This window comes from Trichomonas vaginalis, chromosome III (genome assembly GCF_026262505.1).
Source record: "Trichomonas vaginalis G3 chromosome III, whole genome shotgun sequence".
Taxonomy (NCBI): Eukaryota; Parabasalia; order Trichomonadida; family Trichomonadidae; genus Trichomonas; species Trichomonas vaginalis.
In genome coordinates, this window is record NC_067205.1 from 19,330,979 (window position 1) to 19,348,669 (window position 17,691).

The 17,691-nt window shown below is 31.7% G+C and overlaps 7 protein-coding genes and 1 pseudogene across 8 annotated transcripts, besides 2 other annotated features; 4 read left to right on the plus strand and 4 right to left on the minus strand.

Annotated features, from left to right (window-relative positions):
• Nucleotides 1–103: 103 nt before the first annotated feature.
• Nucleotides 104–1,660, plus strand: TVAGG3_0730030 (uncharacterized protein; the record flags this gene model as incomplete). The annotated part of the gene is made up of 1 exon (XM_001311195.1): nucleotides 104–1,660. One exon carries the CDS (start codon nucleotides 104–106, stop codon nucleotides 1,658–1,660), a length of 1,557 nt encoding a protein of 518 aa, XP_001311196.1.
• Nucleotides 1,661–4,002: 2,342 nt separating this feature from the next.
• Nucleotides 4,003–5,553, plus strand: TVAGG3_0730040 (ribonuclease inhibitor domain-containing protein; the record flags this gene model as incomplete). The annotated part of the gene is made up of 1 exon (XM_001311196.1): nucleotides 4,003–5,553. One exon carries the CDS (start codon nucleotides 4,003–4,005, stop codon nucleotides 5,551–5,553), a length of 1,551 nt encoding a protein of 516 aa, XP_001311197.1.
• A 184-nt stretch (nucleotides 5,554–5,737) lies between these two features.
• Nucleotides 5,738–7,041: a mobile genetic element.
• Nucleotides 5,834–6,961, plus strand: TVAGG3_0730060 (annotated as a pseudogene). Its single transcript has one exon. A coding segment is annotated over exon 1 (1,128 nt).
• Nucleotides 7,042–7,060: 19 nt separating the features above from the next.
• TVAGG3_0730070 (uncharacterized protein) lies at nucleotides 7,061–8,059 on the minus strand (the record flags this gene model as incomplete). The annotated part of the gene is made up of 1 exon (XM_001311197.2): nucleotides 7,061–8,047. The coding sequence occupies one exon, from the start codon at nucleotides 8,045–8,047 to the stop codon at nucleotides 7,061–7,063; it is 987 nt and encodes a 328-aa protein (XP_001311198.1).
• A 186-nt stretch (nucleotides 8,060–8,245) lies between these two features.
• On the minus strand, nucleotides 8,246–11,056 carry TVAGG3_0730080 (Clan SB, family S8, subtilisin-like serine peptidase; the record flags this gene model as incomplete). Its single annotated transcript, XM_001311198.1, has 1 exon — nucleotides 8,331–10,904. One exon carries the CDS (start codon nucleotides 10,902–10,904, stop codon nucleotides 8,331–8,333), a length of 2,574 nt encoding a protein of 857 aa, XP_001311199.1.
• Nucleotides 11,057–11,087: 31 nt separating this feature from the next.
• Nucleotides 11,088–11,891, plus strand: TVAGG3_0730090 (RING/U-box family; the record flags this gene model as incomplete). Its single annotated transcript, XM_001311199.1, has 1 exon — nucleotides 11,088–11,864. One exon carries the CDS (start codon nucleotides 11,088–11,090, stop codon nucleotides 11,862–11,864), a length of 777 nt encoding a protein of 258 aa, XP_001311200.1.
• A 377-nt stretch (nucleotides 11,892–12,268) lies between these two features.
• Nucleotides 12,269–13,447, minus strand: TVAGG3_0730100 (actin; the record flags this gene model as incomplete). The annotated part of the gene is made up of 1 exon (XM_001311200.2): nucleotides 12,300–13,430. One exon carries the CDS (start codon nucleotides 13,428–13,430, stop codon nucleotides 12,300–12,302), a length of 1,131 nt encoding a protein of 376 aa, XP_001311201.1.
• An 889-nt stretch (nucleotides 13,448–14,336) lies between these two features.
• TVAGG3_0730110 (uncharacterized protein) lies at nucleotides 14,337–16,223 on the minus strand (the record flags this gene model as incomplete). Its single annotated transcript, XM_001311201.1, has 1 exon — nucleotides 14,337–16,223. The coding sequence occupies one exon, from the start codon at nucleotides 16,221–16,223 to the stop codon at nucleotides 14,337–14,339; it is 1,887 nt and encodes a 628-aa protein (XP_001311202.1).
• Nucleotides 16,224–16,324: 101 nt separating this feature from the next.
• Nucleotides 16,325–17,338: a mobile genetic element.
• Nucleotides 17,339–17,691: the final 353 nt, after the last annotated feature.

The window sequence follows — 17,691 nt, forward strand, 5'->3', positions numbered from 1 at the left end:
GATTGGCTATTGAGCATTTAATTTTTCTAAAAATGATCTAGAGCAATCAATCAATTTATTGAATTAATTTAATCGTTAATATCAGAAAATTTCGATCAGATTAATGTTTGTCTTGCTTATATCTTTATCTTTTTCAGTTAGTATATATCAACCTGGCTACTATACAGCAGAAGAATATAATTTGTTTTGTACTATTGATTTTAAACTTGAAGATTTCAAAAATTACAATTATTACCGAATTTTCTCAACTTTCAGGAATTTTTATACAGATGATGATGTTAAATTATCTGATAGTATTTACTTAATCAATAAATTACAGTACACCTTAAAAATACATGCTGCATCAAACACAAATATCTCATTTGGTATCTTTCTAATTCCTTCTACATTTAATTCTCTCGAATTTCTCATTTACCCAAGTTCAACTGCATCGTATACAATAAAAAATAATAATAATTACAGATTTCAGAAATATTATTTGTTGATTCTCAATGATGAGCCATTTAATATCAATATTTCCAAAGGTCATAAAGATTATAATCGAATTTCATACAGTAGATCAGGAAATCTTCTCAGAAATGAAACTGATCTTCGTCAAATTCCAAAAACGAAGATTTTAGCTATTGAATATTCAGTAAACACTTGTCCATGCAACACTACTTATAAAATATCCTCCGGCAAGTTTCAATTTCCTTTAAATTATTATGATTCGCGTGGTGAGCCACTCGTCTTCCTTAATAAAGTATCTATTGGACCACTTTTTGATGATACATTTTTGAAAGCAGGTTATTATCATTATAACCTTACAGATACCATCTATTTTAATGTTTCTAAGAATACAATCATCATATTCTCTAATTATCGTTATGTTCATGGTTATGCTATATTTGAACAACCGTTTGTTCAATATTCAACGGATATTCTTTACCCAACGAATAATACTGCAATTGAATTTTCATTAAAAGGTATTTTAGAGCTTATACCATATGAGGATCAAGCTTTTTGCGATTTCATGGTTTATAATTATACAACAAAAAGTTGTGACTATACATTAGTAATCTCAGGAAAACAAAGTTATCAAATTGAAAAACAAGAAATTGGTAAATTGTATTGTGTATTCTTTGCTTTTGGTAAAGGACAAATTAATATTGCTCCAAAAAATAGCATATATAATGCTGTGAATGCATCTGGAGAAGATATGTTTATTAGGCAAGTAAATGAAATGACTTATGATTTCCCTTTATTAATAATTTCAGATACATGGGATACCAAGAAGAACAAAATTACTTTCGAAACCAATACTTTTTCAGATGATCTAAATTATACTATAGATGGAATAGAGTCAAAATATAGCTTTATACAGGCAAATGGACCTACATCCACTAAAATTAATAAAAATTATAAAGTTGGAAGTGAAATAATAAAAAATAATAAATGGATAACAATTTCTGTTATTCTACTTGGATCGATCTTTGTATTCACATTAATCATAATGGGATCATACTACTATATAAGACCCTGCTTTAAACATTCAAAAGAAGGAATGGAATTGGAACTTATTGATCAAAAACCTGCTTGTCCTCCAAATATTAATGAATCTGCTTTACCAACATTTCATCCTTCTACAGAAAACAATAGCTTCATAGATCCATATTTGTAAAATTTATTTTAATATATTTGTAACGTGGGTGATTTTTCATACTACCATAAGGATCACACTTTTGAGAGTTTTACATGGCATTTGCCGGCAAATGCCATGTAAAATCTTCTCAATTATTTTCCAGGGGTTGCCGGTGTATTTATTTCAAATATTTTGGGGTAAATATGGTAGCATGAAAACTCCCTCACGTTATCTGCTTTTTTTATTTCATCTTGCTTTCCCCTAAGGAATGGTCAGAATGATGCTACGATTACCAACTTGATATTAATATCAAAATTTAAAAATTTGCAGATCCCAAAGAAAAATCTGCATTTTTTACATAATTTTTCTAAAAATGTTATATAACAGTGTGACATATGTTCTTATTGATAGAAAATTTTGTAACAATTGGAAATTGAGAACAATTCATTGAAAATTCAAATTCAGAAAATTTTCAGATCAAATTAATATTTTCTTTGCTCTTCTCTCTATTTTATTGGGTTGATGTAGATAAACCTGGCTATTATACAGCAGAAGCACCTCGTTCTGTATGTACTATTTACTTTAATCTACGAGACTACAAAAATTACAATTATTACCTTGTTTTCTCAACTTTCGGGAATTTTTATACAAATGATGATATTAAATTATCTAACCGTATTTATTTAATCAATGAATTACACAGAACTTTAAGAATTTCAACTGATTCGAACACAAAAATATCTTTTGGCATCTTTCTAATTCCTTCTGCATTTAATTCTCTCGAATTTCTCATTTACCCAAGTTCAACTGCATCGTATACAATAAAAAATAATAATAATTACAGATTTCAGAAATATTATTTGCTGATTCTCAATGATGAGCCATTTAATATCAATATTTCCAAAGGTCATAAAGATTATAATCGAATTTCATACAGTAGATCAGGAAATCTTCTCAGAAATGAAACTGATCTTCGTCAAATTCCAAAAACGAAGATTTTAGCTATTGAATATTCAGTAAACACTTGTCCATGCAACACTACTTATAAAATATCCTCCGGCAAGTTTCAATTTCCTTTAAATTATTATGATTCGCGTGGTGAGCCACTCGTCTTCCTTAATAAAGTATCTATTGGACATCTTACAGATGATACATATATATTGAAAACACATAGTTATCATTATAACATTTCAAATGTAATGAAATTTAAACTTTGTCAGAATTCAATCATTATTTTCTCTAATTATCGCGATGTTCAAGCAACTGCTATTGTTAATAATGTTTCAAAGATATTTCTTGGAACAACGACAATTATTGCATTTGAATATTTATCAACGGGTTATCTAGTTCTTACACCATATAAACCACAAGCTTTTTGTGATTTTGTGGTGTATAATTATTCAACAGATAAATGCGATTATACATTAATACTTTCAGGAAAACAAAATTATCAGATTAAAAATCAAAAAATTAATAAAACGTATTGTACATTCTTTGCTTATATGAATGGACAAACATACATTAATCCAGAAAACAGCATGTTTGATGCTATTCATCTATACGGAAAAAGTTGGCATTATGTTGTGGGAAAAGTCAATGGAATAATATATGATTATCCTTATTTGATTGTTTCATATACACGGAAAAATAAGCACAACAAAATTACTTATGAAACGGATACTATTTCAGATGATCTTATTTATACTATAGATGGAATAGAGTCAAAATATAGCTTTTTCCAGATAAGTGAACATTCAGTAAATAAAATTAATGTTAACAATAGAGTAGGGAGCAAAATAATAATAAATTATAAATGGATAACTCATGTTGTTTTTATACTTTGTGTGATGGTTGCATTCACATCAATCGTAGTAGGAATATTATACTATCTACGTTGGATCTCAAAAATTTTAACAGAAGGAATTGAATTGGAACCTTTAGATGAAATGGCTATTCCTCCAACTGTTAATGATCCCGTTTCATCAACATTTCATCTTTCTTCAGAAAATAAAGGCTTAGTAGATCCCTATGCATAAGTAAATATTTGCTTTTTTAAATTATTTACCGACGATTCAGGAATGCAGATCTTTGTAATGTTATAGATTTAGCAAAACTGCTCTTATCCGATATTTGAACTAGCTCATTCAATTAATTCTATTAGTTTTTAAAAAAGAGGGGGTAACACTAAGAAATGAATTTACCTATATTCATATCAAAATACGTTCATTTTGGATTTTGGGCGAAACTGCAATAATTAACTTCATGGATGCCTTATTGGCATTATAATGAAACCTTGGAATTAATAATCATTAATTTGATATCAAAACTAAATTGAATAATTACGTATAATAAACAGAATAATTTAATAAAACGCTTCTAAAATGACTATTTTAACACCTGATAGCAGTGGTCAACTAAAGTATATAACTACAAATGATCAAAATGTAGTTATCTCATTAAATGTTAAAACAATTTATGGAAATAATATTGGAGACTACTGTGCAAAGTCAGTTACAACAACACTTGAATCAATCACATTCCAAGAAGGATCTTTACTAACAGAAATTCAACCTTATGCTTTCTATAGTTGCACTCTTCTCACAAAAATTGACTTATCACCATGCACAAACCTCATTTCTGTACAAAGTTATGCATTTTCTAAATGTTCATCTGTTACTACACTTTTTCTTCCAGAAGGCTTACAAACAATTGAAAGCAACGCTTTTTCATACCTGAAGATCACTAATGTAATAATTCCATCTACAGTTAATAGTTTAGGCGGTGCATGTATTGCAATGATGTCATCTCTCACTCAGATCACATTTTCACCAAATTCAGTTCTGACTGAAATTCCAAAATATGCATTTCAAGGTACAGGACTCACATCATTTAATATTCCATCAAGTGTCACAAGTTTTACAGGTATCTGTTTTAGCCAATGTCGTGATATTTCTCGGATTACATGTGATTCTAATAACAAGCAATATTATGCAAATGGGCAAGCTGTTTTCAGTCTCACGGGTTTAGGAATCATCTATGTTGCATCAAACATCGGAAACAGTTACACAGTCCCAGATGGAATTAGTTATTCAGATCTCGGATGTTTCATTTCAACAAGATTGGAGACTGTGACATTTCCATCATCATTTATTTCTATTGGTGCATTATGTTTTGTTCGTGCTACAGAATTTAAAATTGTCAATATGCCCGATTCTATTAATTTCATCGGAAGTTCATCATTTCGAAGCACGACATCACTTACATCAATCAATCTACCATCATCGCTTAATCAAATCTCACAACTCCTTTTCGAAGGTTCAGGAATTACAACCATTAAAATTCCAAACAATGTGACAATAATTGGAAAACAAGCATTCAAAGACTGTATTTATTTAACAGACATATATCTTCCATCAGGTATTGAAACGATTGAAGGAGGTTTCATCGAAGGATGCAATCCAACTATTCATGCATCAGAAGACGGAAATTTCATCATTGACAGCCAAAACTTGATCACAGACAAGAGTCAAACATATATCTCAATATATGTTGGTACAGAAGAGTCATCAATCACTATTTACAGTACAGTCAAAACAATAAAAACATCTGCATTCAAAAACAAAACTAACTTGAAGACAATTACATTTGATAATTCATTTAATGTTGAAACCATTGAATCATATGCATTCTTTGGATGTTCAGGACTCACATCATTTCCTTCACTTTCTAGTGTCAAGACTATTGGTGATTATGCGTTTTCTGAAGTTTCTTTGATTGATTCATTTTCATTTGGTTCAGAGTTGACAACCATTGGAAGTTTCTCTTTTTATCGATGTTCTAAAATGAAATCTTTGGTTTTCAATTCTAAATCAAATCTCTCACATGTGGAATTGATTATGATAACAAAACTATTTTGTTCAAAGAAATGTTGATCAACTCTGGCATCAGTAAGAACTCACTTTCTAAGTGTGTAAACTTTACTTGTAAACAAGTTGGTAAATGCGTTTCATCACTAAATTATTTTGTATTTATCGTTATTCTTTTATATTAATAAACATTTATTAATAATAATAAAACTGTTTCATGTCATTCATTGAAACCTTTTATTTTATGATATAGGGTGTCCAAAGGTGCGTTTAGCACAGCGCTCTATATGAGACTATTAAAGGAGATATATGCTGATTATAAATATATAATAAAAAATATGAATATATGTATATGATGAGTATGTTGTATTTTGGCGCCATGCCGGGATATAAAATGAATTTTGAGACAAGAGGCGGTTTCGCGGGAAATTTTGGCGGGATTTTTTTCATTTTTTTAATGAATCATAAAGAAAACATCCTCGCTCTTGCAAAAAAATGCAAAGACTGTAAAAAAATCTACGAGACATTGGTAAAATGCTTCGGTATGGATGCTCCTTGCTATTCCACTGTAACGTATCATGTTAGGATGTATCACTTCATGAACAAAAAGGCGCCCATCATAAAAATTGACAAAAAATCGCCGGATCAAAGAAAAATCAAAGCAATTCTTCAAGCGCTAGATGAAGACCCAAGAGCATCACTCAGAAGGATAGAGGAGATGACAAAGATACCACGTACAACAGTCAGTTATTATCTGCACAATTATTTGAACTACAAACTAGCGTATACACGTTGGGTTCCGCACAACCTTAATTCAGTTCAAAAAAAATCTAGAGTCCAATCTTCGAAAGAGCTCCTCTCTATATTGGGTGCGTATCAATCCAAGAAGTTTCGCTTTTTAGTAACAGGGGACGAGTCTTGGTTTCAATATGCAACAGAAGCCAAAATCATGTGGATCCCGAAGGATGAAAATCCGCAAACATTCCCGAAGAAAAAAATTGACACACCAATGATTATGTTGTCGGTTTTTTGGGGCGTGAATGACATCATCGCAATTGATATTCTTCAAAAACCTAATACGATGAATGCTCAGTATCTAATTGACAATGTTCTTACTCAAATTATCAATTCTGATGAGTTTGAGAAATCCAAATAACAAAAACAAAAGTTTGCAATTCATTTTGATAATTCAAGAGTTCACAAAAGTCATAAGGTAATGAATTACTTGGTGGAAAACAATGTCAAAGTTGTTCCAAACCCAATTTATTCACCTGATATTGCACCCTCTGACTTTTATTTATTCGGCACGCTAAAAAAGAGAGCTGAAGGACGCGAATTCGCGAGTCCAGATGATCTTGAAAATTTTGTAAGAGAGCAATTTGAGCAATTTTCTCATGATGATTTAAAGCGTGTCTTTCAAGCCTGGATCGATCGCTGCGAACGCGTGATTGAATCCAATGGTGATTATATTTAAATAAACTTTATATATATGTAACTTGTTTATTTCTATTCGCAGTATTCAGGTTTGTGCTAAACACATCTTTGGACACCCTATATAATTATATTTTTACCATTAACTTATTAATAAAACAGAAATATAATACTTACCAAATTGAAAAAATTTAGGTTTTTCTTTCTTTGGTTCAAACAATACTAAATATTCAAAATCTGTTTCGCATAGAGGAAAATCATTGAATTTGAATATAATTTTAAATGAAGATTCTCCTAGTTCCGATGTATCAACTTTTCCACTATATGAAAAATTATCAATACTGCATCGACGAATATAAATCTTTTCAAAATATCCATAAAATATCACACCTTCGTTATTCCGTAGATTGTTTTGGAAAGATGAATCCAAAATCTTAAGTCTGCTATGAGAAGCAGAAACTAAGTAACCATATAGTTCTTGAGAATTATTTATGTAATTAGAACGTTCAATTGTTCCTGGGCAACCCCAGATAGCAGAAATCGTACGTTCAGTTGCTTTTAAATTCTCAAAATTGCAAAATGAAATATTAATTGTTGAGTCCAAAGTATCAAAATAAAAACTTGGCATCCATAATGAAATACAGTTAGAAACGTTAGTTTTAGAAAGTGATCCAATTCCTTCAAATTTGTGAATCATTTTAGATACTGAACTATTTCCTCCATTACAAATTGATCCTTGGATGATTGTACTGTTGATTTTGCCTTCGAAAAAAGCAAATTGGCCATCTGAAGGAGCTTGACTTTCAAATGAACAGAATTTGTCAATAATAATATCACTTTTGCTAGAACTAGATATAGATATTGTACCTGGACCTTGTGAATAAACGTTTTCGCAGAGTAAAATCGAATAGCCAACAGTATCTGTGAACTTAATTGCTCTATCACGAAGGTTACTGAATTTGCAGTTGTATGCAAAACATTTGTTTTCTGTTGGAGTGACTTGTTGATTTTCGCCTTTAATAACTGTAGAAGGAGGATTAATTCCATCATAATAAAAGCTCCAAACACTATTTATATCATCCTCTCTATGGACATATATCTTGAAAGCAATTAATTTGAGCCCGATCATGAGTTAAAAAACTCATATAAAAACCATTGAAAAAAGGGGGTAACACATGTGAATTCCCTCCCTTTTTTAAGGCCAAGATAAGTGATAATTAAGCTAACTCGAAGTAAAGTAAGTCATGTATTTTTGATCCATTTTTAATAGTAAATGATAAAATTTGAGAGCGGTAATAAGTGAAAAAACACATTGCATGTAACATAGGTGAATTCAATATTTTTTAGGATATAGTTTCAAATAAGAACAGTTTATTATTTACAATAGTAGTTAATGTAGGTGGATATTAAACCTATAAAATAGGTGCTGATAATTGACCAGATGTGCTGAAATCTTCATGTTTGTGGGATTTGCGAAGTTTGAAAACAACAAAAATAATGAAAACAATCATGATGATGCCAATCAATGAACAGATAGTAATGGATGTTGGAAGAATCCATTTAGTGTTTTGATTTGATGTGATGTTGCTGTTGTGATATGTATTTGAAGGAGATTCGAATTTAGAAGGAAAAGGAGTTCTGATAGGAGGAATTTCTGGTGTTGATGTTGGATAGACGAATTCTGTAGGAGGAGGTGTTGATGGAATATATGAAGAACTGATAAATGAAATTCTGAATGAACCTGAACTAAAACTTCGAACAATGATTGTGATGTTTGTTCCTGGTTCTAATACTTCATAGTTAGAAAGATTTGTCTCTTTGTTTCGGAATAAAAGTGATGTGAAACTGTCACTTGGTTGATTAGAAATACCTTTGATAAGATAAACATTAGAATATCCTTTGAATGAAACATCAATTCGTGGTTTGTCAATATTAGGAACTCGTGCACGAAAAACATATTTGCCTTGACCAACAAATGCACCTGAATTAGAAATATCTCTTGAATTTGTTGAACAAAGATGATCTGTCTTATCTGATGGACATTCACAGATACCTTTGTTGCATGAACAATCGGATAAACATTTTTCGGTTTCTTCAGCAAATTCAAGTTTTTCTGACATGTAATTAGAAATAGAACATGAAAATGAAACATTACCTTCGAAACGAGAACTGATAACATGAAGTTTCCATGTACCTTCATAAGTTTCACTTGTAACACTGATCTTTTTGTTTGTTGTCAAAATGGAATTTCCGAATTCTTCTTGATAAACTTTTCCTGTTGGTGATTCAATGAAAATAGATAAATCTGCAAGTAATGGATAAGCAATATCACGTGATAACAATGGATCTAACCATGAAATTGATGCTGATATGTCTCCTGTTTGACTAGAAAATTCACAATATAAATGTTGATTTCCTTTGATTAAAACACGATCTGAATATGATGATTTAATTGCACAATCTAATCGTGGAATTCCAAAACCTGTATTTAAATCTCTTTTATTTGATTTTGTTGATGAAATAATTAATGATTTAAGTAAAGAAGATGAAGGAGTAACTCCTTTTGATCGAAAATGTTCACGTAAAAGACTTGAAAATCCTGAAATAATTGGTGTTGACTCTGATGTTCCTGTGAACTGTGAAAGACTTGAAAAATCACATTTTCTTTCTGCTGTTTCTGAATTTCCATATGAAAGAGCACCTGTGATGACGCCTGGTGCTGATATGTCTGGTTTCAAGATTCCTGAATATGCTGGACCAGCACTTGCAAAATTTGCTTTTTCATATGAAAAATCACTTAATTTCATTGTGAAATTTGCAGATGAAGATTGAGAAATTAACTGGAAATCATCATCAGATAATGTTGCAAGTACTGTTTTACTCATTTTGTTGCAATCTGGTAATGATTTCAAAATTAATATTTTTGTTTGTTCATTTTCAAGGATTTGTTTGATAGAATCACATGTATTATCATTAGATGTAACATAAACAGGCTTTGCAACATTAAATAATGGTTCTTCCTTATTTAATTGATTAAATAAATTTGTTGACCAAGAAGATTGCAACAAATCAATCTTTGTACCTGATATTTCGATCTGTGGTGTTGATGCTTCTCCCATCATTTGACCTGGAGTTCCATCAGTTGCTCCAACACAAAAAATGTTTTTTCCTGAAGAAGGACTGTCAATTGTCCATGATTTTTCGCTGTTTCCGGCTGCAAAAACAAATAAAATGTCTGGGTTATTATATGCGAGGTTGTCATAGATATCTGTCATTGTAGATGTGTAATCTATTTCATTTGAACCCCAACTGTTCGAACTGATGCCAATATTGAGATCTTTCAACGACTGAACAAATTTATCTTTATCAAAGTCGTCAAAAAGCATTTTATTGTCACCTTTGGCCATATCTAGGAAATATAATTTTGATTCAGGTGCAATACCATCGTAAAGAGGTAAAATATTACCGCATTCTGATTTCCCTGCTATAATACCTGCTGTATGTGTGCCGTGGCCTGGGATATAGTCATAAAAATCTTTCCATGAATCATAATAAACGATTTTTCGTTGATTGAGGTCAAGAGTGTTATTAATTAATTGTCGTGATGAGTCATTGAGCATTGGATGCCTATAATCGATTCCTGAATCTGCCAAAGCAATAATTTCACCTTTTCCTGTAAGGTTTGTCGAACGTAATGACCATAAGTAGCCATTTTTATATGTTAAATCTAAATTCCCATTTTCCATGAATCCGGCTTCAAATCTTGTATCAAAACGGATTTGTGAAGCTTTTTCAACTGAAATCACATTGGAGTTGCTTTGAATTGAATTGATTTGGGCTTTTGAAGCGTCGTGAATGAAATAATATGTTCCATGCAGTTTTGAAAATGTGATATCTTTTGGAAATTGAAACTCTTGTGTTGTGTGGATTATATAGTTAGAAATGTCTGTGATTTGTCGGATTTCACTTGATGTTCTATCATGCATATTCGTTTTCGAAGTAAAATCTTTGTAATAACCATTGAAATATTGATTTGAATCAGGATATCTACTTTCATATCTTGATTTACGTATATCTTCCTTAGAAATTTCAAGTGAAATTGCTTCAATGAAGAAAAAACAGATGAAAAACATTTTTGTCAAACAAATTTAGAAAAAAAAAATTAAAAAATGGCCATCTTTGATCTTTTAGGGATGCTCCTTACGTTTTTGGAAGATGAACAAAACAGAAGGATTGCCATGATCCCATTCGGCTTATTAATATATTACTTTACTCGCACAAAAGCAAAATTAATAAATGCAGGTATTATTGTTACAATAATTCATAGTATATCAACAAACAAACCACCTCTAATACTTATCAAATCATTACTCCTCATGATTTTGTCTCAATCGCAAGTTAATTATCGTCCACACCGTTTAGATTCGTCAACCTTTTACTTTGAAATCAAAAGATACGTAATTATCATACCAGCTATTCTTTTCACGCATTTTGTTTATACTCCGAACACTCCATTCGATATCAAAGCGTTTGCCCTGATTATTATCCATTTTCTGAACTTAAATGCCTGCTATTTTGGCAAAGTTAGTATGGGTATCATCCTTTCAGTTGTCGATATATATCTTTTGCCAAGAGATATCTACAGAGTTATTGTTTACTCGCAAAAGCTGATGTACGAAAATGGTTTACAGGTTAGTGAATCTCTGTTTAAACTGACTGTCAAAGATATTACAAAAGCCGAAGTTGAATTAAAACCAAGATGCGCCAGATGCGGCCGTCCTGTTGACCTTGGCTCGTGCGTAACAACGTGTGGTCATTACTTACATAGAAAATGCTTAAATGGCGTTGATAGATGTCCAATGTGCGGAACAAAACCACTTTTCTTACCAAAGGAGAAATACGTCACAGCATTCGAAGACCTTCAGAGAGAAATTCTCATGTTATAGATTGTTTTTTGTTTCATAAAAATCTTTTATCTATTTTTCAAATTTAAACTTCTTTTTTACAACATATCACCAGATGAAACTAAAAACTAGCTAGTTATATGAAGGGCAATCTTGTAAAAAACACAATTCTTTATAAATATGAAAAAATAATTCAATAAGAACATAAAAGATGGTTATTGACTATTTTGGAATGACTTATGTAACATTTGGTTTAATCAAATTCATATGGAAAATCACATTAAAGGAGATTAATAAAAATTAATGAATTTTAATTTAGACAACGGCAGCCATATTAGTTAAAATCATAATGAGTTGGATGAAATAATGATTAGTAAATAGTAATTGGCCAGTTGAGAATGTGATTAATTTCAAAATATTGAAAAATATTTAAAAAACTGATAAAATTTGTTAACTGGGAAGCTAATAAAATATAGTTTAGAAGCACTTGCGGTGGACGATGGATGGGCCAGCCTCGTCGTATTCCTCCTTGGTGATAACCATCTGTGGGAATGTAGCGAGGGAAGCAAGGATGGAGCCACCGACCCAAACGGCGTACTTACGCTCTTCTGGAGCGACGATCTTGACCTTCATTGTTGGTGGAGCAAGAGCGGTGATTTCCTTGTCAAGACGTTCGGCGATGCCACTGAACATTGTTGTGCCACCAGAAAGAACGATGTTAGCGTAGAGATCCTTACGAACATCGATATCGCACTTCATGATGGAGTCGAAGAGTGTCTTGTCGATACCATCGTATTCCATACCATCGAAGTATGGCTTGAAGAGCATTTCTGGGCAGCGGAAGCGCTCATTGCCGATTGTGATGACGTTGCCATCTGGAAGTGTGTAGTTGACGTTGATGGAGGAGTCTGTAGCGGCCTTCTCCATTTCAGCATCGAAGTCGAGGGCGACATAGCAAAGCTTCTCCTTGATGTCACGAACAATTTCCTTTTCGGCTGTTGTGTTGAAAGCATTGCCACGCTCTGTGAGAAGCTTGACCATCCAGGCTGTGAGATCACGGCCAGCGAGGTTAAGTCTCATGATGGCGTGTGGAAGGGAGTAGCCTTCGTAAATTGGAACTGTGTGGGAAACACCATCACCAGCATCGAAAACGATACCTGTTGTACGGCCAGAGGAGTAGAGGGAAAGAACAGCCTGGATGCCGACATAGAAGGATGGGACGTTGAATGTGTCGAACATGAGGGAGATCATTTTCTCACGGTTAGCCTTTGGGTTGAGTGGGGCTTCTGTAAGAAGAACTGGGTGCTCTGTTGGGTCAACACGAAGTTCGTTGTAGAATGTGTGGTGCCAGATCTTTTCCATATCATCCCAGTTGTTAACGATACCGTGTTCAATTGGGTACTTGAGGATGAGGACACCAGCCTTGGAGCAAGCTTCATCACCAACGAAAACATCCTTGGCGTTGCCACCAACTAATTGTTGTTTGTACTTTGGACGGCCGACAACGGATGGGAAAACAGAGCGTGGGGCTTCATCACCAGAGAAGCCAGCCTTGCACATACCAGAGCCGTTATCGATAACGAGTGTCTGAACGTCTTCTTCAGCCATGAGAAGTAAATGTGAAGTCAATTTCAGTTCCCTCAGAAATAGGGCAAACGTGAAGTGGACTTGTGGGTTTTTCAAACGATAGAATCTCAAAAGCGTTTGCATACTAAATACAGAGTGATGATTGTCCTATTTGAAAAAATTTTGTTTAATTTTGTTCATATTATTATATTCTCCGGTTTAAACTGAGGAAAATTATGTTTTCAAAAAATTGGAAAGTTTTGAAAGGAGTGTCAAGAATTTTAGTTTTTGTTAACTAATATAGAGCATATAAAGCAAAAATTACGGCTTGAAACTTTTAAGAACGTGCGGAAAATTTATTGTCCTCTTATCAAATTTTGAAAGTTTTGGAAATTCAGAGAGAAAGATCGTTTCACAATGTCGACAGGACATTTTCATTTTATATAACAATTCTAATTTCACATTAAAATCCTTTTAAAACTAACAATAAATTTCGGTAGAAATAATTTAACAAAAATTTCAAGAAATTAGTCTAAATATTATCATCTTTACAAGTAATATAATCGCTTTGAATCAACCAAATTTTGATCAACATTTGAACAAATAAGATTTCCTTACACCATATGCATAAAATCATACTATACATATATGTTTGTCCAACCATTTCCAATTTCGACCCTAACAAGCATGAACTAATATTTAATTTTTATTTAGCGGACAATTCAAACTCTTCACATCATAAAATTATTTGAATTTCCAAATATCGCTTACAAGCTTTCTTATGTGAACGTGAATAAAGTTATTTGATGATGATTTTATGTTATTAATCATACATTTTAATATAATTTTTATTTTTTAACGAAAAGATTCTATTATAAATAAGTGATGTAATTAGAATGAAACAGAATGTTTTAAAACATGTTAATTTAAAACTAACAATTTATATTTTTAAAAAGAATGATTTGATTCAACATTTGTTACTCCAATAACAGTTTTCTTTCTTTCAGTTCCCATGAACACTCTCACTTTCTTATCCTTCTTTTCACCAGAAACAGTCACAGAAATTGATTGTTCGAACTTAATTACATTCTTTCCATTTACAACATCAGCCAATTTTTGTCTTGCATCTCCATTTGCCTGAGCAAAACCATTCCTCATCAATGCGTCAATGAAATCTGTTGCTCCTGGGAACAGTTTCATTGCATTCTTCAACATCTCGACACCAACAGTTCCTTCAGAAATGATGTTTGCTATGTCATCAGCACTTTTCAAGAAATCTAATGGTGCTTGCAATCTCGCGAACGTTTCTAATGTTGTAGCTTTAGAAACAGCTCTTGCAAGTGCTTGTTGTGCAAAGGCGCCTTTCATTTCAGCACCTCCTGTGAGATTTCTCAGTTCTGATGATACCAAAATCAAAATCATCTCTAAATGAACTTCTGCAGGCGAAATTGTTTTGAACCATGTCAAAGAAACATCCAAACCTTCTTTGGATTCGGTCAAATGTGATGGTATTTGGTCCCAAAGTAACGAAATCTCTTTGGATTCGTCTCTTTTAGACTGAGAATTGAAGAATTGCTTAAATGCATCGTAAGTAGCGAATTCATTCTTTCCTCTGAAGTCAATAATAGCATTGGCTATCTCTTCTAACCTTTCATATGTGGTTTCCGGTAAAACTGCAGCTAATTTTTTAATTTCAATTTTTAATTTTTCGAGATCGTCATCACAAACTGAGCATTGATAGCATGAACGACCTGAAGAGTGACTATATAGCGCAGAATTAAACATATTTAATTTCTGTTGCATGAGGGAATTCATTTTGTCACTTTTTGGATTTTCAATGGGCTTTTTTTGATTTACGTGTTCTGTAAGGAGCTGGATGAAAGATAACCACATGGTTGTGAAGGATTCGTTATACATTGTTTGAGCAATTTGCTCTAGGATACCTCCTGGAACCGCTCCTTTGAGTTTTCGCTCGCAATTTAATGGAATTACCTTGGAAAACAGGTTTTTAGCGGTATTTGATTTAACTTCGGTTGTGGGCCAATGGGTTGCTTGATTTGATGCATATTTAATTGCTTTTTTAAGCATAGATTCTTGTGCATCCGGAGGTTTGAAATTAATTTGAGCGTAAGCTTTAGATGCAAGAGCAACATTGTAGTCTTTGAACTCAGAATATGGTAATTTCGGAAATGCAAATATAGCTGTTAAGTCTTTGTCTTTATTTAAGGAATTAAAAATAAATCTTGAGCTGATTTGGAAATTTTCATATGAATTATTATCTTTTGACTTTTCTGATATTTCTGGTTGAAGAAGAGAATCAATATTTGACTTGGTTGCTAGATTATACTCTTTTTGTAGTGAATGACTATCGTAATTGTAAATTAACTGCTTTGTAATCATTTTTCCGATATATTTGTGACTTTCTTTAGCTCCTATTTGAATGAAAAATGGTAGTTTGATGCCTAATGAAACAAATGCAGAAGAAATCCTTGAGATAATGTTGGAACTTTGTGATAAAGTTATATTACTTTTAGAGGTAATAATGAAAAATGAAGTTTTAATGTTAAATATCATTGAAACGTTCTTTGAAGAAGATTTTATGTCGAATTTTGTACATTTTGAAATGTTTTTCGAAGAAATTTCTTTTGGAATGAATTTGACAGCATAAAATATATCATCTGTTGAGCAGTTTATGACAACTTTTGCTTTTGATTTTAAATTGATTCCTGCAATAGCCCTTTCTAGATCTGAAACAACTGTTTCACCAAGGAAACTCTCACAAAATAAAGAATTAATTTCTGATTTTTCAGCTCGTTGAAAAAACAAAGAAGTCATCAAAAAAAAAAAAGTAAACAGATACCGTTAGATATAAACCATTCCCATACAACAATGAGCACACCAAAATTTCAAAGTTGTTTGGTCTTAATAAAGTTTAAGGGTGCACACGAGAGGATCATGTAAACTTCAGAATTTAGAACCTTATTTTTAGGCATTATCTTGGCTACCTATTTAGGCTCGAAAAGCAAAAAATATCAAAAAATACAACTTGACTCCATTATGACCCTTTCATTGAGGTAGTTTTTATCCGCTAGTATTTTCCCTTTGAATCTCTTTACAATTCGAAATCAAATTCAAACCTCAGTAGAAGAAAGGAAGAATCGACTTACTACGGTTGTAATACGAATAAATACATATATTTAATTATTTTTATTTACATAATAATTGTTTGAAGCTCATATTCCATCAAATTTTTAAATAAAAACATTAAAATGTTGAAAATGTTCATATATTTTAATAGGGTTTTGGCACTTTATTGAGGAATTACTACATACATAGTCGAACTGAACTTGATATTTTGAAATTTAAATTATTTATCAAAATTAAAATTTAACTTGAAATTTATAATTATTTAGTCATATTTTGCATAATTCTAAGTAGATTTTGTAAAAAATCAAGAAAGAAAATTTTTAACGTGCTTTATTTTTTCTTTTTTATAATAATACATATTATTATATAATTAACATATTCATAATGTTTCACCCTTTCAAAAATATAATCCTCCTCCTCTTTTTTCAAAAAATTAAAATTTGAAATTTTGAGCTCAAATATTAGAGATTTTTTCAACCTTCAACGATATATGTTGTCTATATCAGACCTCCTTTCTTTTTGATACTTAACATTGTTCATAAATCTTAGCCGCTAAGGCTGTTCTGAAAATATTTTTTTTTTCGAAAAAATTCGAAAAAAATTCTTAAAATTCAAAAATCCCTTAATTCATGAGGATTTTGGGAAAAAGTTTTTACATGAACATGTGTATATTATATGAAGTATATTGATAAGGTAAAAATCAAATTTTATTGCATATTCATCGAGAAAATAAACTAACGAATCCCTCAAAATTGAGAGGGTAATCCTCCTCCTCTCAAATAAACGTACATACGGGTGCGCCCTTAAGTGTGAATTTACTTACTCTCTGACATCCTCTCAAAAAGAGGAATACAGGCGTGAATTAACGTTGAAAATATAACCTTAAACAAGAAATTTGAGAGGGTGTTAGAAACCGATTAATATATTCTTAATTTTTATCATTTACTAATAAACAGAACATAAATAAAGTATTTACCAAAAAGAAAATTTACGGATGGACACATTGAACAATTTATTGATACAAATAATACCACAAAATCTAAATTTCCTTCACAAGGACTTAAATTGATGAACTTTAAATTATTCCTAAATGAAGATTCTCCTTTATCTGATGTATCAACATTTCCAGATTGTGAATAGGAATCAATACTACATC